The 26,564-nt window shown below is 44.8% G+C and overlaps 2 protein-coding genes across 2 annotated transcripts in view; one reads left to right on the top strand and one right to left on the bottom strand.

Moving 5' to 3' along the window:
• Positions 1 to 26,564, bottom strand: part of LOC310873828 (chemerin-like receptor 1) — a gene marked incomplete at both ends in the record, with an annotated part of 592,518 nt that overhangs the window by 106,289 nt on the left and 459,665 nt on the right. The gene's annotated exons all lie outside the window — the stretch shown is intronic.
• Positions 1 to 26,564, top strand: part of LOC310873306 (uncharacterized protein) — a gene marked incomplete at both ends in the record, with an annotated part of 113,380 nt that overhangs the window by 1,586 nt on the left and 85,230 nt on the right. The window contains 7 exons of the mRNA XM_083785654.1: positions 10,246 to 10,584; positions 10,971 to 11,309; positions 11,710 to 11,817; positions 14,881 to 15,069; positions 17,562 to 17,885; positions 22,415 to 22,513; positions 23,251 to 23,307. Of these exons, the coding sequence (XP_083641780.1) occupies positions 10,246 to 10,584; positions 10,971 to 11,309; positions 11,710 to 11,817; positions 14,881 to 15,069; positions 17,562 to 17,885; positions 22,415 to 22,513; positions 23,251 to 23,307 (1,455 nt within the window). The remainder of the gene's footprint in view (positions 1 to 10,245; positions 10,585 to 10,970; positions 11,310 to 11,709; positions 11,818 to 14,880; positions 15,070 to 17,561; positions 17,886 to 22,414; positions 22,514 to 23,250; positions 23,308 to 26,564) is intronic.

Raw genomic sequence — 26,564 nt, 5'->3', positions numbered from 1 at the left:
TAGAGGATGAGTTTCATTTTGTTTTCTACTGTCCACTATACCATGATTTAAGAAACGTTTTATTTCACAGAACCCAGATCTGTTTTGAATGTCTGAGTGTTTTATGTTAAATTGGTTGTTCAGTAATGAAGTTTTTGTTTATGGAAAATTTATAGCGAAGGCATGGCAGTTACGTTGGAGAACGATGTATCCATGAGTAACTGTCTATTTGTATATGTATTATTATATGTACAATTTTGTGAGTGTCTTGTAAGCCCGTGCGGGCTGGGCATCTTAAAAAAAAAACCCTGTGTTGCCAAGTGACCTTAAATCTAGTAAGCGTCCATCATTTACACCTGGCTGTGAAGTTGGGAAGCACATGGGGAAAGTAGAAAACATTCTTTTAAACAAAAAAAATTGTCGTCAAAATAAAAATTTGACACATCATGTAAAATGACTGTTATACAAAGCAAAATGTACCTAGGTCTAAAATGTAATATCATACACGTTGATGATTTGCCAATGGATAGAACCATGTGAATCATTTAGCAAATACATTGTCTGAAGTAACTTATTCTAGTCGTTGTTTTCTAAAATGGAGGCTGGGGGTAAAATTAACCAATGTCCGGGGGTAAATTGAGTTAATGGAAATCACTATTCATAACTTTTGTATTAAGTCTTTGCTACTGAAATTATACTGAATGACCTTTAATTTGCATTTACATACTCATTTTAGAGAAGTTTGCAATATTGTATTAACAATATTGCAAATATAAGGTTTTGTATAACAAACTTTATTTAATTGTCTTAATATTGTTTAAATAATAAACAAATAAACAAGACTATTTGCAAAAGGGAAAACTGTTATTTTATTATTATCGATAAGTGAATACATTATCTGTTCAAGTTTAAGCTTTTAACATTCAAATATCATGTGGTTCAACTGACCCCTCGACTTGGATCAATTTACCTCTTACCTGGGGCAAATTGAGCCACATTACCACTTTTTTTTAAAAGGTCATATTTTCATGGCCCTTTGTCATAGATGCTCTTACTCATCATTTAAATTGATAGACATCCTGAAATATGTGTAGATCATTAGATTTTACTGCCATCTCATTTTGCCTTGCTTCCAGGACAACTTAAGCAAAAAGTGGTTCGTCTTACCACGAAAATCTTGTGCTGCTGTTTTTGCTTGTAAAATGTGTTATATTGATTTTGGCAACACAAAATATATATAATAAATATATAAAAATATCATAAATACATATAGGCCTACCTAACATCTGAAACAAGTACTGGTCACATTCTCCCCTAATACTTCGGTAGACTCGAATGCGTATGGGTGGGGAAATTGGGAATCTTGCATATTTAATTGGCTGCGGTTTGCCTTCACACTGTCATTCGCAGCAATTGGAAATGCAGCAGGGGGGACCTTTATCAATGTGTTCCATTCATAAACTAGCCTACACAGTGAAATCTATGGTAATAAAATTACACTCATAACGTGCATGTGTCGTGCCGTCGCCCGTCTGGGACCCCCTCTCTCTCTTTCTCTCTCTATACGCACGCAGCCGCCACACACTGTTCTTTTGGGCATGGAGGCACAGCGCTGCATGAGCGCACTGATATAACTCCCCAGTCCCCACACAGTGACAGGCTGACAGCACTCCATGTTTACGGCACGCACAGACAGACAGACAGACAGACAGAATATTCTGTAGGCTATAATAGGCTACACTGCAGTGTTTTTATGTGTTTTCTTAAGCAATTGATTAATGTACACATCCTCATTTCGATCAGGGCTTCAGTCTCCTCATTCGACCACGTCTATCCACAGTAACGGGACATCTTTGCGCTGCGTAAAATATGCCTTCTCCGTCTCCAACTGTGTTCAGCTCCTCACCCGCCACATTGTTTGCTTCATTTCCTTTATTTACTGCGGATTGCATTCACACCTGCACCGAATCGTAGTCAAGTGCGATTGGAAGCGAAGTGAAACCCCCGTTTTTGGGCGGAGTAAAATGCGGTTCTTTGCTGCGCATTAGGATTCGAATGAGCCTTCACACCTGCCAAACGAAGCGCACTTTCTGAAAATGCGCAGCAGGATTCGTTTTAATCGCAGCAAAGCTCTCTGGTGAGAATGTGACCTTAGTTTACTCATATGTGAATCTAGATCATGAAATGTAGCAAATGAAACATACACAATGAAACATACACAATTTAGCCAAAAGGTTATGTTTCATAAATTCAAAATTTCACAACCTACTGTGTAATGATAGGTAGAAAAGAAAAGCAGCGCACCTTGGCCCAAAATGGCTGGTCTATCAAAATGTTACCACGCCCCCCTATTTTGGAATAATGCAAAATAATTACAATAATGCAATAAAGGTTAGAATTATTTCAAAATATTGTATGCAACATTTATTAAAGTACCACAAACTGTCACAGCATCTGACATTTCAGCAATAGTCCCGGGCCTTACGGATATTTCCATGCCAATCAATATTAAAGGGACCAAATTTGGCCCGGTTGTAGCCCAGGGCATGCTCTAGATTAAGCTAGGGCGCCCGAGCCTGTGACCTTCGGGGTCGCTATGGTGGCCAAATTCAATATGGCTGCCACCTAAAACAGTTTTGGCTGTAACATTTGAACCAGATGAGCTACAAATGCAGTGTCTATTTATTTAGTTATTTGACCATTACAAACATGTTGGAATACTTATCATTACAATGCGGTGTGTCTGGTACCCTAATTTGCATTTACAAGATGGTGGCTATGTGAAAACGATTTATAACTTAACTTTTGACACTTTCAGTCAAGTCGATGCATGTATTTTAATCATTAGAAACACATTGGAATGTTCCAATTCATGATTAAATCTATCTAGAACACTCAGGTTTGCCATTATGGTGTACAGCTTCATCGCTGCATGCACCTAAACCATCCACTCCATGTGAGCTCCCCACGACGGAGCCCGCGTCTTCCTCACCAGCCATTTGCAGCATCCTGTTGCATACGCTAAAAGATCTGAGCATTCCAGAAGAACACATCATCAGTGCATCAGAGTAGTCAGAAACGGGTCTCATGGCAGCTTACATATTTCCTGTAGGCGGACTCGACATAGCTGCAGGGTTTAAACCCTCACCATGATGAATTCCTGTTCTGTTCTTTAGCTACATAGAAGTGTCTATTTGTATGTCTCTAAATGTTTTGATGAATTGAACAATGTGGACCCTGTTGTAAACAAGTGTAATGCTTAATTGGGTCGTCCACTCACAGTTATCAGTCTTTGTATTGAGTTTGTGCTTGAAATGTACTGTAATTCTACAAACTGTTAATAAATATTTCAATCAATCAATCAAAACCACTACTACTACTTCTACTACAGTGAACGGTAGAGTGACTGATGTTAGTCTGCCTCAAGTCAAATGTTACTCTTTTACCTGCTTTTTACTAACATTAACATTACAAAGATGCCCAGAACATTGAGATGAACCTGTTTAGTTTATGGCTGCTCGAACAGCAATGGCAACATTCAAACAAAAAAGAAAAAAACGGATTGTCAAAATATCCACCGTGGGGTCTGAGACCAGAGCCATTGAGTAATGGTAGCAGTGAAAGGTCACACTAACTAAGCATTTAAAGTAGCATTTAAATTACTCAATGGCTCTGGTCTCAGACCCTGCAGTGGATATTTTGACATTCCGTTTGTTTTGTTTTTTGGAATGTTGCCACTACTGCTGGAGCAGCCATAAACTAAACGGGTTCATCTCGATGTAAGCTGAGACCTTCGTCTATAGGGTGAGCAGGAAAGGTGACCTTGGGGAGTGCCCGTGATGTACACCAGCACCTCTGAACAGACAACCCTGCAGTCTCACATACTTCAGTCTGCCCCGAGAGATTCTTAGATCTTAGATCCATGCCACCAAACCATGAACCCCCCTCCCCCATCAACACAAGCTTCTGCAAGCAGCTGTGACTGGATAGTTTTGAAGACATTGGAGAAGTTAAAAAAAGCATGATTTTAACTGTATTGCCCAGGGTGTCAAGGTGTATGAATGCCTTGTTTAGCATGTAGAATAGATGACATCATCAAACATCAAACCCAATGTCCACCTGGTATGCAAACTGAAGGGGGCCAATGTAGTTCCACACTCACTCCAGAGGCCCACTATAGTTCCACACTCATTCCAGAGGGCCAGCTCAAAACACGTCGCACTGCTTGTAGATCAGCTATTTTTGCTATATTTTAACTGAAATAATAATAATGGTGTTGATATCTCAAATTAATCTATTCTGTTGTCTGTTGTTTTGAGTTGTGATAATAACTGGATTTGTACTCTATGAGTTATTTACTGTTCAGAGATGAAGTGCACATAATGGCACACTGGGCTATGCTTCAGACTGGTGTGCTCCTGCTGAGTGCTGACATTGGGAGGAGTTCGAATCCTGTGAGATGTTGACAATTATTTATTTATTTATTTATTCAGTCATCCGTTGATGCGTTTATTTTGACGCTTTAAATGGGCAGAATATTGTGTGTGAAACTGAAACATTAGCAGTAGCACCATTCGCTTTGATAATTTGTAGCACATTGACTGACCAAGTCACGTCAGTGTAATGTGGCTTTTGGGCATAGGTCATGTTATAAAGAAATTGCTACTTTAACCTATCATGCATCATATTTACTATTTCTATGTGGCCTGTATAACATTAATTACCATAAGGTGAACTTATATAGGTGATGATGGTGAGATGTTGATGTTAAAAACAAATCTAGGCTTATTAAACAGCCGTTTTGGTAATCGGTGTGAATCTGAATGAGATTTCAAGTTGATCTAGTTCCCAGTTCGTTTTGAGTTGTGATGGCTGATTTTATAATATTTATTATATGATTTGATATATGATTACAAATTGTCTAGAATGGCTCAATGTAGTAGGCCTATGCTCCATGACTGGGGAACTTTATGCCGACAAACGGAGGAGAAAGTTCGAACCCCTTCAGAAACAAACGTTTATTTATTTATTTATTTATTTATTCATTCATCGATGCGTTTATTGTTACGCATTACATGGGCTGCATACTATAGGCTACTCCAACAATGGTGATAGGTGCATTTCTAAAACGTAGCTAGGCTATAGTATTGTTGGAGATAGACAGTCACAGGAAGACGGGGTTGTCTTCCTGTTTTAATAACAACAAAACATACGGCTAGCCTGAGTAGCCTCGGTCCCAGGCTTATACTGATCTGCGGCTATCGCAATGTGAGTGTCCGTCTGCCCAAGAATCGGATCGGATAACGGATTGGGTATGTGTTGGCATTGTGACAGAAAAAAAGTTGCATTTGCGAGGACAGCTACGCATTTCTGTCGCCGTTAGAACATCTGCGCCGAAGACGCCGTTTCCACGGCGACGGATCATTTCATTTTGATCTGATTTCATCCAAATCGGATACAGGTACACTTGTTTACAAGAAGAGGGTCCACCATGTTCAATTCATCAAAACATTTAGAGACGTACAAATAGACACTTCTATAATATAGTCAAGGAACAGAACAGGAATTCATCATAAATGAGGTAAAAATGGAAAAGAAACATATACAGTGAGTGAGGAGAAAACGGGGGATTCAGATTTTACGGGGGCCAGTTTCGAATAGCAGCCGTCCGTAGGTGTCCTTTGACATTATAATCCACAAATGTATTGAAAACTACGGACTAACACATTGCACAAGCACCCCGTATGCCTCTCTGACATTATAAACCACTTATTTATTGAAAACTACGGACTAACACATTGCACAAGCACCCCGTATGCCTCTCTGACATTATAAACCACTTATTTATTGAAAACTACGGACTAACACATTGCACAAGCACCCCGTATGCCTCTCTGACATTATAAACCACTTATTTATTGAAAACTACGGACTAACACATTGCACAAGCACCCCGTATGCCTCTCTGACATTATAAACCACTTATTTATTGAAAACTACGGACTAACACATTGCACAAGCACCCCGTATGCCTCTCTGACATTATAAACCACTTATTTATTGAAAACTACGGACTAACACATTGCACAAGCACCCCGTATGCCTCTCTGACATTATAAACCACTTATTTATTGAAAACTACGGACTAACACATTGCACAAGCACCCCGTATGCCTCTCTGACATTATAAACCACTTATTTATTGAAAACTACGGACTAACACATTGCACAAGCACCCCGTATGCCTCTCTGACATTATAAACCACTTATTTATTGAAAACTACGGACTAACACATTGCACAAGCACCCCGTATGCCTCTCTGACATTATAAACCACTTATTTATTGAAAACTACGGACTAACACAGTGCACAAGCACTCCGTATGCCTCTCTGACATTATAAACCACTTATTTATTGAAAACTACGGACTAACACAGTGCACAAGCACTCCGTAGGCCACAGTCGGACCATCGGTGTAAACTCAAAGCATCTTTATATTTAGCGTTGGTAGATGTTGGGAGTTGTAGCAGGGCTCAGCTGCAGTCAGTGTGCACGGCCGGGGGAAGTGGGCTATAGCCCTGGCCCAGTGCATACAGTCGAGTCGCTTTTTGTTTATTTTCAGGAAACTGAAAAGCCTCGCACGCAGTGGGAAAAGCTGCTGTTAAGATACGGTACTAAATACTGAATGTGCTGATCGAAATGAGGACGAGTACATTCATCAATTGCTTAAGAAAATACATAAACACTGCAGTGCAGTGTAATAGTATTATAGCCTACACTAGAATATTCTGTCTGTCTGTGCGTGCCGTAAACATGGAGTGCTGTCACTGTGTGGGGACTGTAGGCTACTGTAATTAGTCTTCAAGCTGTTAATCAATCAATCATTAACAGCTTGCAGAATAATTACAGTAGCCTACATTTCAAGTACAACTCAATACAAAGACTGTTAACTGTGAGTGGACGACAGCATAAAGCATTACACTGGTTTACAATATGGGCCAGTGAGTGCTCCCCCCCCCCCCCCCCCAGCCACGCACCCCACCCCCACCCCACAGCGGGGGAAAAAACGAGTTTTTTTTTCTTCTTTCGTTTGGTACTTTATTTACAGTTTGCTAATGAAGAGTAGCCTATACTCTGAATATATTCTTTCAAATGAGGTTTGGCCGTATATCAAACATACATGCTCAGTTTTTTAATTAATACATTTGCAACTATTTGAATAAAGGTTGTACACATCAGTGAAATTAACCACTGGGAAAATCCCTAATTGAGAGAGTGCAAGCCGTATTATAGGGCCCACCATTTTCAATTCATCAAAACATTTAGAGACGTACGAATATATACACGACTATAAAGTCAAAACAGGAAATCATCATAGAGGAGGTAAAAAGGTCAAAATGCTGAAAAGGTCAGATTATTGACAAACTGCTAGGCTACACCTTTCCTATTGGCCCATCCCCTCCGCCCTGTCCCTCGGTTCCTAAAACACAAAGTTAAATACACTAGGCCATTTTGTGGTGGTTCCACTTAAAAATACTAGGCCATTCATTTTTCCCCCGTGAGATTTTCAAAAAATATTTACCGTATATAAATTATTTTAAGCTTAGAATCAAGTCATCCTGGATCGGTGAATCGTGACTATACATTTTATTTTATTATGCTATACTACATTTAATACATACTCTTTGTTTAGCCGTTTTAACCCATTCTGAACGGGCACCCATTTTGGTGTCAGCATCATGTTGTGCTTTAGCTATTGAAAAATAGCAGATCTACAAGCTCATATCGCGCCACCGAGTGGCGCGCTACGAGCTTGTAGGTCTGCTATTTTTGAAAAATCGAAGAGCGACTGACATTTCTAGAATCTGATCTCAGGTCAGAATGGGTTCATCAGACCAGTGTGTGTCCAGTGGAAACCTCGTTATGAATCTGATCTCAGGTCAGAATGGGTTAAATTACTCTCCCCCACATCACTTGTACAGCCCCCAAAAGTGACACTAATTGAGCACCAATTGAAAAGCTATGCCAGGGACCCCCATAAGAGAAGATTAAAGCTATGCCAGGGACCCCCATAAGAGAAGATTAAAGCTATGCCAGGGACCCCCATAAGAGAAGATTAAAGCTATGCCAGGGACCCCCATAAGAGAAGATTAAAGCTATGCCAGGGACCCCCATAAGAGAAGATTAAAGCTATGCCAGGGACCACCATAAGAGAAGATTAAAGCTATGCCAGGGACCCCCATAAGAGAAGATTAAAGCTATGCCAGGGACCCCCATAAGAGAAGATTAAAGCTATGCCAGGGACCCCCATAAGAGAAGATTAAAGCTATGCCAGGGACCCCCATAAGAGAAGATTAAAGCTATGCCAGGGACCCCCATAAGAGAAGATTAAAGCTATGCCAGGGACCCCCATAAGAGAAGATTAAAGCTATGCCAGGGACCCCCATAAGAGAAGATTAAAGCTATGCCAGGGACCCCCATAAGAGAAGATTAAAGCTATGCCAGGGACCCCCATACGAGAAGATTAAAGCTATGCCAGGGACCCCCATAAGAGAAGATTAAACCTATGCCAGGGACCCCCATAAGAGAAGATTATAGCTATGCCAGGGACCCCCATAAGAGAAGACTTTTAGGGCTCTATAGCAGTGATCCTCAAACCGTTTAATTTCAATGACCCTCCGTTTGACATGCATTAGTCTACGGACCCCCATTTAAAGGAGGATGCCATACTAAAAGGCTTTCTTACCTTTCTTTATAGTCGTTACGTCCCCACCAAAGAGGTCCAGGTGTTATTTTGTGCAAAAGCTCCTTATTGGCTATTTCCCCTACCATAAGCCCTAAATGAAATGCATTGAATTGAATGGGATGTACGGGGTGTTGTGCTAATTCGCTTATTTCCATCGCTCAAAATTATATTTTTTTTGTATATATCCTCTCTTCATAATGTAAATAATAACCCAAGCGGCACACTTAACTACTTATTTCGATGGAAATAAGCGAATTAGCACAACACCCCATACATCCCATTCAATTCAATGCAATTCATTTAGGGCTTATGGTAGGGGAAATAGCCAATAAGGAGCTTTTGTACAAAATAACACCTGGACCTCTTTGGTGGGGACGTAACGACTACAAAGAAAGGTAAGAAAGCCTTTTAAGTATGGAATTCTCCTTTAAACACATTTCTATCTCTGGGACCCCCAATTGATATTGTAAAAGCAATGTTAATTTAACTGAGAGTGTACAAATGGATGGTTCCAACTCTCAGAGTTACAGATCCTTAAGGGTCCATTTGGTTGTCAAGGACCCCCAGTTTGACATGCATTAGTCTAGGGACCCCCATTGAATGGCATTTCTATCTCTGGGACCCCCAATTTATATTGTAAAATCAATGTTAATTTAACTGACCCGTTAGGGTCCATTTGTACACTCTCAGAGTTACAGACCCATAAGGGTCCATTTGGTTCCATTTGTACACTCTCAGAGTTACAGACCCATAAGGGTCCATTTGTACACTCTCAGAGTTACAGACCCATAAGGGTTCATTTGGTTTATTTTGTACACTCTCTGAGTTACAGACCCATAAGGGTCCATTTGGTTCCATTTGTACACTCTCTGAGTAACAGACCCATAAGGGTCCATTTGGTTCACTTTGTACACTCTCAGAGTTACAGACCCATAAGGGTCCATTTGGTTCCATTTGTACACTCTCTGAGTTACAGACCCATAAGGGTCCATTTGGTTCCATTTGTACACTCTCTGAGTTACAGACCCATAAGGGTCCATTTGTACACTCTGAGTTACAGACCCATAAGGGTCCATTTGGTTCCATTTGTACGCTCTCTGAGTTACAGACCCATAAGGGTCCATTTGTACACTCTGAGTTACAGACCCATAAGGGTCCATTTGGTTCCATTTGTACACTCTCTGAGTTACAGACCCATAAGGGTTCATTTGTACACTCTCAGAGTTACAGACCCATAAGGGTCCATTTGGTTCCATTTGTACACTCTCTGAGTTTCAGACCCATGAGGGTCCATTTGGTTCCAAACTATCATTTAGCTGATGGGGACCCCCTGGCACTCCCTCAAGGACCCCAGGGGGTCCCCGGACCCCACTTTGGGAACCACTGCTCTAGCTCACGTGACAGCATTGTGTTTTTAGGACTCCACCAGGTCAAAGGTCAACGGGTCCTCTCAACCTGTGTTGTGTTTTTAGGACTCCAGCAGGTCAACGGGTCCTCTCAACCTGTGTTGTGTTTTTAGGACTCCAGCAGGTCATCGGGTCCTCTCAACCTGTGCTGGCCAGACTGGGAGGCGAGGCGATTCTTCCGTGTCTCGTTGACCCTCTGCTCAACATGGAGAAACGGTCAGTGTTTTGGACCAGAGCTGACCTGAACCCACCAGACGTTTACGTTTTCAAAGATGGACGTCCCATTACCACCGGCGTGAACCTCTTGTACAAATGGAGGACGTTCCTGTTTCCGGAGGAGCTGCAACACGGTAACTTCTCCCTGAGGCTGACCGGGGTGATGTTCTCGGACGAAGGGACCTACCGCTGTTTCGTTCCACACGTGGGCAGCAGTACGATCCAGCTCCGTGTTGGTAAGATTTAATATTCATATCCATAACCATAACCAGTTTTTTTGTTGTGTTTTTAGGACTCCACCAGGTCAACGGGTCCTCTCAACCTGTGTTGTGTTTTTAGGACTCCACCAGGTCAACGGGTCCTCTCAACCTGTGTTGTGTTTTTAGGACTCCAGCAGGTCAACGGGTCCTCTCAACCTGTGTTGTGTTTTTAGGACAACACCAGGTCAACGGGTCCTCTCAACCTGTGTTGTGTTTTTAGGACTCCAGCAGGTCAACGGGTCCCTCTCAACCTGTGTTGTGTTTTTAGGACAACACCAGGTCAACGGTCCCTCTCAACCTGTGTTGTGTTTTTAGGACAACACCAGGTCAACGGGTCCTCTCAACCTGTGTTGTGTTTTTAGGACAACACCAGGTCAACGGGTCCTCTCAACCTGTGCTGGCCAGACTGGGAGGCAAGGTGATCCTTCCGTGTCACGTTCACCCTCCGGTCGACATGGAGACACGGTCAGTGTTTTGGACCAGAGATGACCTGGATCCAAAAGACGTTTGCACTCTCCAAGACGGACGTACCAGGAGTGGAAACCTGCACCCGTGGTACAAACAGAGGACGTCCTTGCTCCATGACAAGCTGTCTCGTGGTGACGTCTCAATGAGGCTGACCAGGGTGAGCTTCTCGGACGAAGGGACCTACCGCTGTTTCGTTCCATACATGGGCAGCAGTATGATCCAGCTCCTTGTTGGTAAGATTGAATGTTCATAATCATCACCAGTGTTGGGCTTGTTTTAACCCATTTTGGGGCGGGAACCCCTTTCGGTGTTTTAGGCATTATGTTATGGGGGGGGGGGGGGGGGGGGCTTGGGGGGGCCCTAATATATTAAAGACTAACACATGTTGATTAGGTGATGTAATGGTGATGTAAAACAAACGGTGCAAACACAAACATTAACAATAAAGAGACAATACGACGTAATGAGTTACATTATGATGTACATTTTCCCTTCATTGTCAATGGCGTTTACTAAACAAACATGGAACTAAAGACAAACAACCTCAAAGAAATAAGTGATATTTGAATTAAGTGGAACCACTGAATATAACTTTAACTGTTCAACTTGGCTGACCTACGTGTCTCTCCACAGACCAAGAGGTGACGTACCTTCCACCACGAGGCAGAGGCATCCGAGTGGAAATGCAACCAGACATCCGCTCTGTTCCGAACGTCACCTTCATCCTGTGGAAGCACGGAGGTAGGGAGAGAGAGAGGGAGAGAGAGAGAGAGAGAGAGAGAGGGGACTCCAGAGAAGAAGGGAAGATATAACCTCATTGTCAGCTCTGTAGCAGTGACCGGCAAACTGTGTTCTTCGGGATCAGACTAGTGTAGAAACACAGGGAAGGTTACCGTATATTAGATTAGTCGATGGGTGGACTAGTGTAGAAACACAGGGAAGGTTACCGTATATTAGATTAGTCGATGGGTGGACTAGTGTAGAAACACAGGGAAGGTTGCCGTATATTAGATTAGTCGATGGGTGGACTAGTGTAGAAACACAGGGAAGGTTGCCGTATATTAGATTAGTCGATGGGTGGACTAGTGTAGAAACACAGGGAAGGTTGCCGTATATTAGATCAGTCGATGGGTGGACTAGTGTAGAAACACAGGGAATGTTAACGTATATTAGATCAGTCGATGGGTGGCTCTTCTCTTCCAAGACAGATTTTGCGCTCCTGTGGAAGCACGCACCCGATTGTAACCACACCCCGGTTTGGTATGTGGACTGATGATGAGACAGTAGAGTTTGCATGTTCTCCCCGTGTCCCCTAGGGTAGGTACCCTCACATGTTCTCCCCGTGTCCCCTAGGGTAGGTACCCTCACATGTTCTCCCAGTGTCCCCTAGGGTAGGTACCCTAACATGTTCTCCCCGTGTTCCCTAGGGTAGGTACCCTCACATGTTCTCCCAGTGTCCCCTAGGGTAGGTACCCTCACATGTTCTCCCCGTGTCCCCTAGGGTAGGTACCCTCACATGTTCTCCCAGTGTCCCCTAGGGTAGGTACCCTAACATGTTCTTCCCGTGTCCCCTAGGGTAGGTACCCTCACATGTTCTCCCAGTGTCCCCTAGGGTAGGTACCCTCACATGTTCTCCCCGTGTCCCCTAGGGTAGGTACCCTCACATGTTCTCCCCGTGTCCCCTAGGGTAGGTACCCTCACATGTTCTCCCCGTGTCCCCTAGGGTAGGTACCCTCACATGTTCTCCCCGTGTCCCCTAGGGTAGGTACCCTCACATGTTCTCCCCGTGTCCCCTAGGGTAGGTACCCTCACATGTTCTCCCCGTGTCCCCTAGGGTAGGTACCCTCACCAAAAACATGCAGTAATCCTGGTCTCCAAACTGCCTCTCTCTGGCCAGCCGGGGCGCCTGATGGAGGGGAAAGGAACTGGTTGGAATAACGTGTTCCTTCTACACGCTACGTCCAACCAGGGAAACTCCCCCCTGTCAGGTGTAAAGGAGCAACTTGGACACTCAGGCATGAAGGAAGCATGAGTTCAAGTCCGTTGCTCTCCCCTTGTCCCCCATATATGGGGACTAGGTTGGTCTCCCCTTGTCCCTATGGGGGACTAGGTTGGTGGAGGGTGTGTAGAGCCCAGGATCACATTAGATGATTGACACAGGGGTGAAAAATGGGTTACAAAATTGTGGGATAAAAAATATATTTAGAGACAGTAGAGTGTCAAACTAGAGTAGAGAGAGAGAGAGAGAGAGAGTTAGGTAGGTAGAGAGAGAGAGAGAGAGTTAGGTAGGTAGAGAGAGCGAGAGAGAGAGAGAGACTCCAGAGAAGAAGGGAAGATATAACCTCATTGTCAGCTCTGTAACAGTGGTCGGCAAACTGTGTTCTTCTGGATCGGACTAGTGTAGAAACACAGGGAAGGTTTAGTCTAGTCACTGGAAGGGGGTATCATGCACCCCCCGGAAATATACTTCTAATCAGTGTTTTCTTATTGGAAAAAATGTGCTGAAAATGATGAGCTATGATCAAAACCCCCTTTTTGGTATATGGCTCTCTCGAAATTGTGTAAAGGCAAATATTAATTCACTCAAATTACTTAAATAATTGAAATTGGTCATGGAGTATTCTGACACATAGGGGTAAGTAGCAGAACAGGATTTGGGAGGTTGCTACTATTATATTCTTAAATATGACCCACATCATCCTCAGAAACACAAACAGATATGGTGTCCGCTTGACTAATAACAACAAAGATGGTTTTTTTCCAACACATTATGATGAGTATCACTGCCTCACTTGTATTATAGAAAACTTCTCATATCCCTAAGCTTCAATTTGAGCCCAAGATAACCTTTCTATCTTGTAAATTACACTTTCTGAACTATACCTCAAATCGGTGAAAATTGTATATTCAGTCAGTATCAGCTATACATTTGGAATGAATGATTTAATAACTGAGTTTGAACTGACTCCACATTATGGAATATTTATTGAATAAACTATGTTAAAAAGTGTCCAATCTACCATTCTTATGCAAATGAGTGCCACTATTATCAAATCAATCGATTTTCACTATCTCAGCCAATATTGCACTTAAATGAACAAATAAGGTGTCTAGACCTATGTTTTGAGGGTCAAGGATCTCAGTTAAACTATTATTAAAGTGACCACATGTGCCTGTGGCATGCTAGTGTACAAATCAGTGCCGCCATTACAATAAAGTCACATTTATACCAAGTAAGAGTAACAAGCACCGAGTCAGAACTCTCTCCAGAACTGTGTTGGAGATCTTCAGGCATGGGCTCCCAAAGCTGCTGCACCTGTCAATCATTAGTAGCCTAGTCAGTCTCTGCATGTGAGAAGTGTGTGTTCACAATTTCACCAGAGCCATATACCAAAAAGGGGGTTTTGAGGTAGGTGGGACATTTTGACAACCTTTTATCATATTTTATAGCTCATCATTTTCAGCACATTTCTTCCAATAAGAAAACACTGATTAGAAGTATATTTCCGGGGGGTGCATGATACCCCCCCTCCAGTGACTGTACTAGTTGCCGTATATTAGATCAGTCGATGGGTGGCTCTTCTCTTCCATGACAGATTGTGTGCTCTCATTAGAAGGCGGGTGTAAAGGTGCCATCCAACTGTTTCTCTAGTTTCTTTGAAAGTGTCCATGTCTCGGAGCCATAGAGTAGAATCGGCTCAACGGTCGTCCTAAATATGTTTTACTTTTAACATCTTACTAAGCTACGATGACCAGATAGAAACTGTAGGCATCAATAACCTTTGATTTGTGGTCATTTAACAGCCAACCTAGCAGCAGACTGGGAACTGGGCTTTGATGTGGATTTGTACGGGACGTTTCAAAACCGCACAACACTGGACAGACACACTGGACGGCTGGTCATCGACAACATGACCGTAGAAGACATGGGGCTGTATTCTGTGGAGATCAACGAAAGACCTCACCACAAGGTCTACGTGCTTAAAGAGATGAGTAAGTATGACTCGTCATTGTCTCCACCAGGCCGAAGGCATGGGGAGAGACCAGACTATGTTATGCACTCCGTCCGTCTGTTACCAGCTAATCTCCGGCACCGTTAACCCGGTCCATGCCAAATCCAGAACCGCCTGTTATAGCGCTACCAGGAGGCCGACTGGAAAAACACATTTTTGGAGATCACTCCTCCAGATTCAGTTGGGGCTGGGCGATATGACGATATATATCGTATAGACGATAGAAAATGTCTATTGTGAAAAATGTTCTCTGTCGTTTATATCGTCGTGTCGCAAAACAAGCGGTACGGCAGTATTTTACGTCACAGCGCCCAGCCACGCTGTGCTGTTATTTCATAACAAACATGAAGGGAGATGATGGCTGACCAGATTCAGAGCGGAGTAACAGTAAAGTAACCGGCCCTTCACTGTTATAAATGCAGGTTTCATGTTGGGTCAAATTGATAAACTGCGTGAGCCACGCATGTTTTACACGGTTGAACAATCGATCTTGTCCGTCGGGTGCAAACTTATTCTACGTCTTTCCTCTTACGGGTCTTGTTTTATTGTTCCAAATACATTATTCCATCTGAAAAGTCCTTAATTCAGCAACAGCTTCCAACAACAACAACAACACAAGACGCTAACTTAAGTTGTGATCATCAAAAAAAGGGAAAATAAAAACTCGTCCCATACGCACAGCTGGGCATGGATTAGTTGATGACGCGGTCGCTTCCCAACATCTTTACCAAACTACAACAGACACTACAACAGAACATTTAGATTCCCTATACATGTTGATACAACAGACACTACAACAACAGATACTACAACTACAACAACAGACACTACAACTACAACAACAGACACTGCAACTACAACAACAGACACTACAACTACAACAACAGACACTGCAACTACAACAACAGACACTACAACTACAACAACAGACACTGCAACTACAACAACAGACACTACAACTACAACAACAGACACTACAACTACAACAACAGACACTGCAACTACAACAACAGAACATTTAGATTATACAGAGCTTAAAATGAACTGAAACAACTGTGTGGCAGTGAGTTGACATGAGGTATTTATTTTTTCCTTTTTTTATGCAGACACAGGCCTGTAGGCCTACTTCTGTGTCTGAATGGGACAGTCTTACTCAGTACAGTAAAGTACTCGGCCTGAACAAGCCCAAATAAACAACTACACTTTAGAAACAAGACCAAATAAACAACTACACTTTAGAAACAAGACCAAATAAACAACTACACTTTAGAAACAAGCCCAAATAAACAACTACACTTTAGAAACAAGCCCAAATAAGCAACTACACTTTAGAAACAAGCCCAAATAAACAACTACACTTTAGAAACAAGACCAAATAAGCTACTAGGGGCCTACACTTTAGAAAGAAGCCCCCAAAAACGCTACCCCGCTACTACGAAATAAAGGGGCGTCGGTTCCCTCCAGGGGGGGGAGGGGGGGTAGTGCGAGGGGATACTTTATTTCAATTGTAACGGAAACTGTAGATATGTTGATGTGGTGCAGTATCGGGCTGGGCTAAAGATGTCATCGAGATCCGGCTCATACCGCCTCCCTCTGGCCAGCCGGGGCGCCTGATGGAGGGGAAAGGAACTGGTCTCTATACTGCCTCCCTCTGGCCAGCCGGGGCGCCTGATGGAGGGGAAAGGAATAACTGCTTGGAATAACGTGTTTGAGGGGGCACGGTGGCACAGTTGGTAGTGTTGTCGCCTCACAGCTAGAAGGTCCTGGGTTCGAGTCCCTTCCACGCGCTACGTCCGGCCGGGGAAATTCCCCTCTGTCAGGTGAAAAGAAGCAGCTTGGACTCCTCATGCATAGAAGGAGGCATGAGGTCAGTCCGCTGCCCCCCCAGGTTGGCAGAGGAAGTGTAGCGCCCAGGATTACATTAGATAATTGGCACTGGGTGAAAAGAAAAAACTGGGTTACAAAATCGTGGGATAAAAATGTAAGTAAAAAAGAAAAAGGAATAACGGGGAATAACGGGGGAAAACTCCCTCTCCTGTCGGGTGAAAAGAAGGGGCTTTGGACTCCTCATGCATAGAAGGAAGCATGAGGTCAGTTCAGGGTCAGCAGGAGGCATGTTAACATCTCGTCTTCAGTCAGTTGCCCCGGCTTGTGTGTGCGTGTGCGGCGCGCGTGTGCATGTGCGAGTGTGCATGTGTGCGCATGTGCATGTGCTTGTGCTCATAATAGATGTGTGTTGCATTAACCCATTCTGACCTGAGATCAGATTCTATAAATGTCTTCTACATCCTGACAGTTTTCTGAAAAAGCTATGTTTCTATGTCGGTCGTTCTTTGATTTTTCAAAAATAGCAGATCTACAAGCTCGTAGATCTGCTATGTTTCAATTGCTAAATTATAACATAATGTTTAAAACACCAAAAGGGCCCAGAATGGGTTAATTCTTCATGTCTTCATTCTGTGTCCTCAACAGAGAGAGTCCCACATCCAAAGCTATCCATCGTGGCACCATGTGACTCCAACTCCAGCAGCTGCACGCTGCAGTGCAGCGTATTGGGAGACGTCACAGAGTGGGGCGTGGTCGTCTATCGATGGAGGTTCCACGGTGAGAAATGGACTCGACCCAAACCCAACCAGACCAGGATCTACAACGATGAGGAATGGATCGGGCCCGACTCCCGGACGGTGACGATCAGCGACGACGAGGAAGGGAGAAGAGTTCAAAGAATATCCTGTGCGATAAAGAACCGCTTCAGTGTGGAGCAGAGCGACGCTGTAGACAACCCGCTTTACAGAGGTACGAATAGTTTAGTGTGTGTGTGTGTGTGTGTGTGTGTGTGTGTGTGTGTGTGTGTGTGTGTGTGTGTGTGTGTGTGTGTGTGTGTGTGTGTGTGTGTGTGTGTGTGTGTGTGTGTGTGTGTGTGTGTGTGTGCGTGTGCGTGTGCGTGTGCAAGTGTTAGTTCAGATTTTTGGCTTTTACTTTATATCCCATAGCCTGGATGTATGTAATCCCATTGCCCAGGGGTTCTGTCCATCTCTCCTCCCATTTGCCAGCCATGCCAGTGGTTATCAAAGTGCGGTCCGGGGACCCCCAAGGGATCCTTGAGGGGTTGCTAGGGGGACTATCATTATTGAATCCTATTGGCTGGGCTTTAAACAGCCATAACTCCAGTTTGGAGCATGCTAAAGGTCCCAAACCTGGTGGGTGGGTTAGTAGGAATTATTGTTTTTTAAAAGTGGAAAGCCGTACGGACTTCCAATTTCATGAAACTATAATTCCTACTTCCGGTTTGTCGGATTGACTTGAAACTCCTCCCACAACTCTATGAGGGGGGGTGGAGCTAGATGGTGCAACCAGGACGTGGATCTTGTGGGGTCTGGTGAGCGACCCCCGCGATGGTAAGTGCGTTGCCAGGGCAACCAGGCACGCTGTCAGACAGAAGACGCCTCGGGCCGTTGGGAACGCCCTCCTCCACCAGATTGAGCTGATTGACGGACCGCACCCAAATCAGCAAGCGGCCACACCCGCCAGATAAAAGGGAGACTTAGTAGTGCGTCTGACAGCGGCTGGTTCACACACGCTCACGGAGGCACGCACACCGTCGGGGGTTTTTATAGAATCCGTCCAGGGTTATGTCCGAGCGACAGAATCCGCGGGACAGGATGAAGGAAATATAACATTGAGTTCCAGTTCTCACGTATCGGGCTGTTGCGTGGAAGCCAGCCCCGCCAACGACGGCGACGTGAGAACTACAGATAGTAAAGTCGGGATAACATTGAGTTCTGTCTGGCATACAGAAGAGGAGTTCCAGTTTCCACGGACCGTGCTGCGGGAAGGAGCCTGCCCCGCCACAGCGACGAGGACGAGGAAACTACGGATAATAAGGTCGGAAGGAAACCTATTTAATTCCTAAGACATTGCATTGAGAACTGCCTAGCAAGCAGGCACTCATTATAGACGCCGGTTAGGCTAAACGGCTAGTGCTCGCTCGGAGCTGAATCCCCGCTATGGGAGGAGACCCTCTACAGTAAAGGATGAATACTGACGACGTCACGAAGCAAGAATCCGTCGTCATCTCTTATTATTGTCTATTATTATTAGGAGAAGGACGACAAGAGACTATATAACCTGAGTTGAAACTAATATTCTCTTTCTCATCCACCTCCAGGCTGTGGAAGAAGCCTGACAACCAACCCTACTTTATTGGAATATAAATACCAGAAAACCCACGTGGGGTTTTCTAAGTGTTTGTGAATAATTGTTTGAAATACTGCTATGATTTATGGGATTGAAAATAAACCAGCGTTTTTGAAGTGCTGCAATACCGTGTCCCGCCTGTTGATGAACACACAGACCTCACATATGGTGGAGAATGTGGGTACAAAGGTCCTAACCACCGCCTACCAGAGATCAAGCAGCAGCCTTAAAACGCCCTGGTGAAGAGCAGCCCAGGTCGACCACGGCATGAGAGAGAGCCTTACCCCCCGACGCGAAGAAAGTAGCAGTGCACGCCTGCCCATAACCGTAGAGCTGGTCACCCTGGTGGAGAACTATCAGGTGGGCACCCAGATGCTGCAAGCATCTAAAAGTGAACCAGCGAAGGCCGACAACCGTTTTTTTTTTACAAGGGGACCCAGTGAGGGGACCCAGTGAGGGGACCCAACGAGAGGACCCAGTGAGAGGACCCAGTGAGGGGACCCAGAGAGAGAACCCAACGAGAGGACCCAGGGAGAGGACCCAGTGAGGAAGATGGAAGAAGATGAAGCTCCTCGCCTTGGCAAGGATCTTAGGGGGGGAGTGTGTGGGGTCTGGTGAGCGACCCCCGCGATGGTAAGTGCGTTGCCAGGGCAACCAGGCACGCTGTCAGACAGAAGACGCCTCGGGCCGTTGGGAACGCCCTCCTCCACCAGATTGAGCTGATTGACGGACCGCACCCAAATCAGCAAGCGGCCACACCCGCCAGATAAAAGGGAGACTTAGTAGTGCGTCTGACAGCGGCTGGTTCACACACGCTCACGGAGGCACGCACACCGTCGGGGGTTTTTATAGAATCCGTCCAGGGTTATGTCCGAGCGACAGAATCCGCGGGACAGGATGAAGGAAATATAACATTGAGTTCCAGTTCTCACGTATCGGGCTGTTGCGTGGAAGCCAGCCCCGCCAACGACGGCGACGTGAGAACTACAGATAGTAAAGTCGGGATAACATTGAGTTCTGTCTGGCATACAGAAGAGGAGTTCCAGTTTCCACGGACCGTGCTGCGGGAAGGAGCCTGCCCCGCCACAGCGACGAGGACGAGGAAACTACGGATAATAAGGTCGGAAGGAAACCTATTTAATTCCTAAGACATTGCATTGAGAACTGCCTAGCAAGCAGGCACTCATTATAGACGCCGGTTAGGCTAAACGGCTAGTGCTCGCTCGGAGCTGAATCCCCGCTATGGGAGGAGACCCTCTACAGTAAAGGATGAATACTGACGACGTCACGAAGCAAGAATCCGTCGTCATCTCTTATTATTGTCTATTATTATTAGGAGAAGGACGACAAGAGACTATATAACCTGAGTTGAAACTAATATTCTCTTTCTCATCCACCTCCAGGCTGTGGAAGAAGCCTGACAACCAACCCTACTGTATTGGAATATAAATACCAGAAAACCCACGTGGGGTTTTCTAAGTGTTTGTGAATAATTGTTTGAAATACTGCTATGATTTATGGGATTGAAAATAAACCAGCGTTTTTGAAGTGCTGCAATACCGTGTCCCGCCTGTTGATGAACACACAGACCTCACATATGGTGGAGAATGTGGGTACAAAGGTCCTAACCACCGCCTACCAGAGATCAAGCAGCAGCCTTAAAACGCCCTGGTGAAGAGCAGCCCAGGTCGACCACGGCATGAGAGAGAGCCTTACCCCCCGACGCGAAGAAAGTAGCAGTGCACGCCTGCCCATAACCGTAGAGCTGGTCACCCTGGTGGAGAACTATCAGGTGGGCACCCAGATGCTGCAAGCATCTAAAAGTGAACCAGCGAAGGCCGACAACCGTTTTTTTTTTACAAGGGGACCCAGTGAGGGGACCCAGTGAGGGGACCCAACGAGAGGACCCAGTGAGAGGACCCAGTGAGGGGACCCAGAGAGAGAACCCAACGAGAGGACCCAGGGAGAGGACCCAGTGAGGAAGATGGAAGAAGATGAAGCTCCTCGCCTTGGCAAGGATCTTAGGGGGGGAGTGTGTGGGGTCTGGTGAGCGACCCCCGCGATGGTAAGTGCGTTGCCAGGGCAACCAGGCACGCTGTCAGACAGAAGACGCCTCGGGCCGTTGGGAACGCCCTCCTCCACCAGATTGAGCTGATTGACGGACCGCACCCAAATCAGCAAGCGGCCACACCCGCCAGATAAAAGGGAGACTTAGTAGTGCGTCTGACAGCGGCTGGTTCACACACGCTCACGGAGGCACGCACACCGTCGGGGGGTTTTATAGAATCCGTCCAGGGTTATGTCCGAGCGACAGAATCCGCGGGACAGGATGAAGGAAATATAACATTGAGTTCCAGTTCTCACGTATCGGGCTGTTGCGTGGAAGCCAGCCCCGCCAACGACGGCGACGTGAGAACTACAGATAGTAAAGTCGGGATAACATTGAGTTCTGTCTGGCATACAGAAGAGGAGTTCCAGTTTCCACGGACCGCGCTGCGGGAAGGAGCCTGCCCCGCCACAGCGACGAGGACGAGGAAACTACGGATAATAAGGTCGGAAGGAAACCTATTTAATTCCTAAGACATTGCATTGAGAACTGCCTAGCAAGCAGGCACTCATTATAGACGCCGGTTAGGCTAAACGGCTAGTGCTCGCTCGGAGCTGAATCCCCGCTATGGGAGGAGACCCTCTACAGTAAAGGATGAATACTGACGACGTCACGAAGCAAGAATCCGTCGTCATCTCTTATTATTGTCTATTATTATTAGGAGAAGGACGACAAGAGACTATATAACCTGAGTTGAAACTAATATTCTCTTTCTCATCCACCTCCAGGCTGTGGAAGAAGCCTGACAACCAACCCTACTGTATTGGAATATAAATACCAGAAAACCCACGTGGGGTTTTCTAAGTGTTTGTGAATAATTGTTTGAAATACTGCTATGATTTATGGGATTGAAAATAAACCAGCGTTTTTGAAGTGCTGCAATACCGTGTCCCGCCTGTTGATGAACACACAGACCTCACAATCTGTTCACTTCCTGTTTTACTAGGAAGCATTCGCAGGGGAATTAAAAAATGTTCAGAGATTTTCTTTTCTATTTATGTTTTATATTTCTGTCTTTCAGCTCCTAAAGGACCACAAGGCAGATTAAGACGTGGGCTTATTGTTACTCTCTCCATGTACGCAGTAGCACTGGCAACTTTAATCTGGAACAGGAAACCTCGTGAGTCTTTCATTTATTCTTAACTAGATTTATTTACAATCTATATTGATATAAATCCATCCATCTCTGTGTCATTATGTGAAGACGAGAATGATCCTATAGAGTCTCCTCACTGACCAATCACTGCCTCACATCTCACTGACCAATCACTGGCTCACATCTCACTGACCAATCACTGCCTCACATCTCACTGACCAATCACTGCCTCACATCTCACTGGCCAATCACTGCCTCACATCTCACTGACCAATCACTGTCTCACATCTCACTGACAAATCACTGTCTCACATCTCACTGACCAATCACTGTCTCTCATCTCACTGACCAATCACTGTCTCACATCTCACTGACCAATCACTGTCTCACATCTCACTGACCAATCACTGTCTCACATCTCACTGACCAATCACTGTCTCACATCTCACTGACCAATCATTGTCTCACATCTCACTGACCAATCACTGCCTCACATCTCACTGACCAATCACTGCCTCACATCTCACTGACCAATCACTGCCTCACATCTCACTGACCAATCACTGTCTCACATCTCACTGACCAATCACTGCCTCACATCTCACTGACCAATCACTGCCTCACATCTCACTGACCAATCACTGTCTCACATCTCACTGACCAATCACTGCCTCACATCTCACTGACCAATCACTGCCTCACATCTCACTGACCAATCACTGTCTCACATCTCACTGACCAATCACTGTCTCACATCTCAGCTTTGACAGGAGAAGAGAAGGAAAGACGAGGGAGGAAGAGGGCCGCCAAACTGAGAGGTAAGGAAATGGTCTCTTCACCCACTGTGTGTGTGTGTGTGTGTGTGTGTGTGTGGAGACAAGGCTGTTAAACATAGCATTGCTTTGTTCGCTACAGGTCTGTTGAAGAGAACACCAGGATATCGTCACATCACTGACTATGAAAAGCAGCTTCAACACAACATGAACAGTACATATCTGAGTGTAGATTTGGGCACACAGTCTGAGGTCGTGTTTGAAAACGTCTTCGCTCCGCTCTACAATGTAGACATCGAAAGAACAGACATCCACAGCCATCATGAGGCCAGACAGATGGAGATGAAGAAGGCAAGAGAGGAAATCCAACTGGTTCAGATGTTCAAAGACCTTTCTGGACGAATCATAAGAACAGTGCTGACCGTTGGCTGTGCAGGGATTGGAAAAACGATCCTCGTACACAAATTTATGTTCGACTGGGCCAAGAGATGTTTCCCCCAAGACCCACACCTCGTGTTCCCGCTCAAGTTCCGCCAGTTAAATATGCTCAAGGGAAAAAAGTTTACTTTGGCACAGCTAATTCACTGCTGCATCGTGGAAACCAGATGTATTGAGGAAGACGTTCTTAATCTTATCTTCACTAAATTGCAGAAGTCAGGAAACTACAACGACGTCCCCTTTAAAGTCATGTTTGTTCTGGATGGTTATGATGAAAATAAATTCAAGTTTGATTTCAAAACAGAAATTGGCCTCATGAATGTCAACGACTCTTACCCAGTGAAAGATCTCCTTGTAAACCTCATCAAGGGGAAGCTCCTCCCCTCTGCTCGAATCTGGATAACCTCGCGACCTGTAGCAGCCAATCAGATCCCTAAGGAGTTTGTAAACAGGATGACAGAAGTACGAGGGTTCATCAGAGATGACCAGAAGAAGGATTTCTTCGAGAAGACGTTCAGTGATGAGACCCAGGCCAGCTCAATCCTCTCACAGATCAAAGAATCAAAGATCCTCCTCACCATGTGTGAAATCCCAGTCTTCTGTTGGATCCTTGCTACCTTTGTGAAGAACATGGTGAAGAACATGGGGGCGACATTCAGGCTGCCCAAAACCCTGGTTGAGCTGTTCTGCCACTTCCTGATGGGTGAGATACTGCGGGAGAATCCTGCACTAGGCGAGGCAGACAGCGGGAAGCTCATAAAGGATGCAGGGAAAGTTCTTCTGAAGCTGGGCAAGCTGGCGTTTCTCCAACTGGTCAAAGGCAACATCATTTTCTATAAGGAGGACCTGAAGGCGTGTGGTCTTGATGTGAACAAGGACTTGAAGAACTTGGGCTTTTGCACAACCTTCTTCAAAAAAGACGGTTTGTTCTTCCACAAAACGGTCTACTGCTTCGTTCATTTGAGCTTCCAGGAGTTTCTGGCTGCAGTCTACCTGTCCCACTGTTTCTCTCAGAAGAACACGAAGGTCCTGAAGACATTCCTGGGAGACCGCCGTTTCAACAGTAAATGTTCCCTGTCTGACTTCCTGAAGGCTGCTATGAAGAAAACCCTGCAGAGTAAGAGTGGTCGCCTGGACCTCTTTGTCCGCTTCCTTCATGGTCTCTCACTGCAGTCCAACCAGAGTCTGTTAGGAGACCTGCTGGGTCAGACAGAGAACAGTCCAGAGGAGATCCAGAGAGTCATCGACAACCTGAAGGAGATGAATGATCGTGATGCCTCTCCTGACAGATGTATCAACATCTTCCACTGTCTGATGGAGATGAACGACCCGTCAGTCAGTCGGGGGATCCAACAGTACCTGGAGTCAGAGAGCAGCTCAGGGAAAAAACTCACTGTGCCCCAGTGTTCAGCTCTGGCCTCCATGCTGATGATGTCAGAGGACGTTCTGGAGGAGTTGGACCTGCAGAAATACAACACATCAAAGGAGGGGCGACGGAGACTGGTCCCAGTTGTAAAGAACTGCAAATCAGCCAGGTTAGTAGTGTGGATGTTAACATGTTAGATCACTATATACTTCATTCAGAGAGAGAGAGAGAGAGACTCCCCCCCCCCCCTCACTTCATATTTATATATATATACTAGCCCTTACCCTATCCCCCCCCCCCCTTGTGGCCGCGGGGGGTACTGCTCCCTGGGTGCATTTTCGCATTTTTAATTCACTAATAAATTCATTATTAATTCGTAATTTGTTAAATTGGAAAAAAAATATTATTATGGTCAATGCCTGTGTGAAAAGTGGGAGCGATTGGTGCAGGCGGTGAGGAGATACGGCAGTCACAGTGACACATTCAGACAGACATTGGCTTAATTATAGTATGATGATATGATATGATGATTAGTATTGCAATCCAATTCAAGTGTGATTTGTGTTTAGCATACTAGCCCTTACCCCCCCCCCCCCTTGTGGCCGCGGGGGGTACTGCGCCCGGGTGCCTTTTCACATTTTTAATTCACTAATAAATTCATTATTAATCATTAATGTGTCAAATCGAAAAAAGGGCTTCGTTAAGACCTCAATATTATTATGGTCAATGCCTGTGTGAAAAGTGATTGGGAGTGATTGGTGCAGGCAGTGAGGAGCTACGGCAGTCACAGTGACACACACTCAGACATTGACTGAATTATAGTATGATATGATGATAGTATGATTTAGTGATATCAGGGTGATTTTGCCATGGCATGCGGTCATACAGACTGTTCATCTGTTGACAGAACATTTCTTCACTTCACTGCCATAGAGTGGAACAACAGCAGCGAGTTGGGATCGTTTTCATTATTTAATGTTTGTTTTACAATCAAATGACAACAGTGGAAAGTTATGAGCACATTTCAATTTAATGTGTTACTCACTGCCACTATTTGCTTAGTTAGGAAAGTATCCAAACACACACACACACACACACTCACACATTTCAGACAGCACCACAGGGAACCTCCTTGACAGTGAACGTGGTCTGTTCTGTTTTGATCATCTCTGATTTTACATTTAATCTGTAATTACAGACTTGTTGACTGTGACCTCGGAGAGGAACACGTTAAAGTTGTGGCTTCAGCTCTCAGCTCCAATCCGTCCCATTTGAGAGAACTGGACCTGAGTGGAAATGGCTTGAAGGATTCTGGACTGGATCTCATCTGTGCTGCACTGAAGAGCCCAAACTGTTGTCTGGAGACTCTCAGGTCAGATTCATTTAACATTTTTATTTGTATTTGGTTAAGTAAAGTTCTGTTATAGTAAGTGATTATAATGTAGTTATGATGGTGGTAGTATTTGAAGAGTGTGGATGAGGTTAATATCATGGTAAC

This window comes from Protomyctophum parallelum, assembly GCF_964188405.1.
Source record: "Protomyctophum parallelum genome assembly, chromosome: 16".
Lineage (NCBI taxonomy): Eukaryota > Metazoa > Chordata > Actinopteri > Myctophiformes > Myctophidae > Protomyctophum > Protomyctophum parallelum.
The sequence above is the reverse complement of the archived record's forward strand: the minus strand, read 5'-3'. Positions and strand labels throughout refer to the sequence as shown.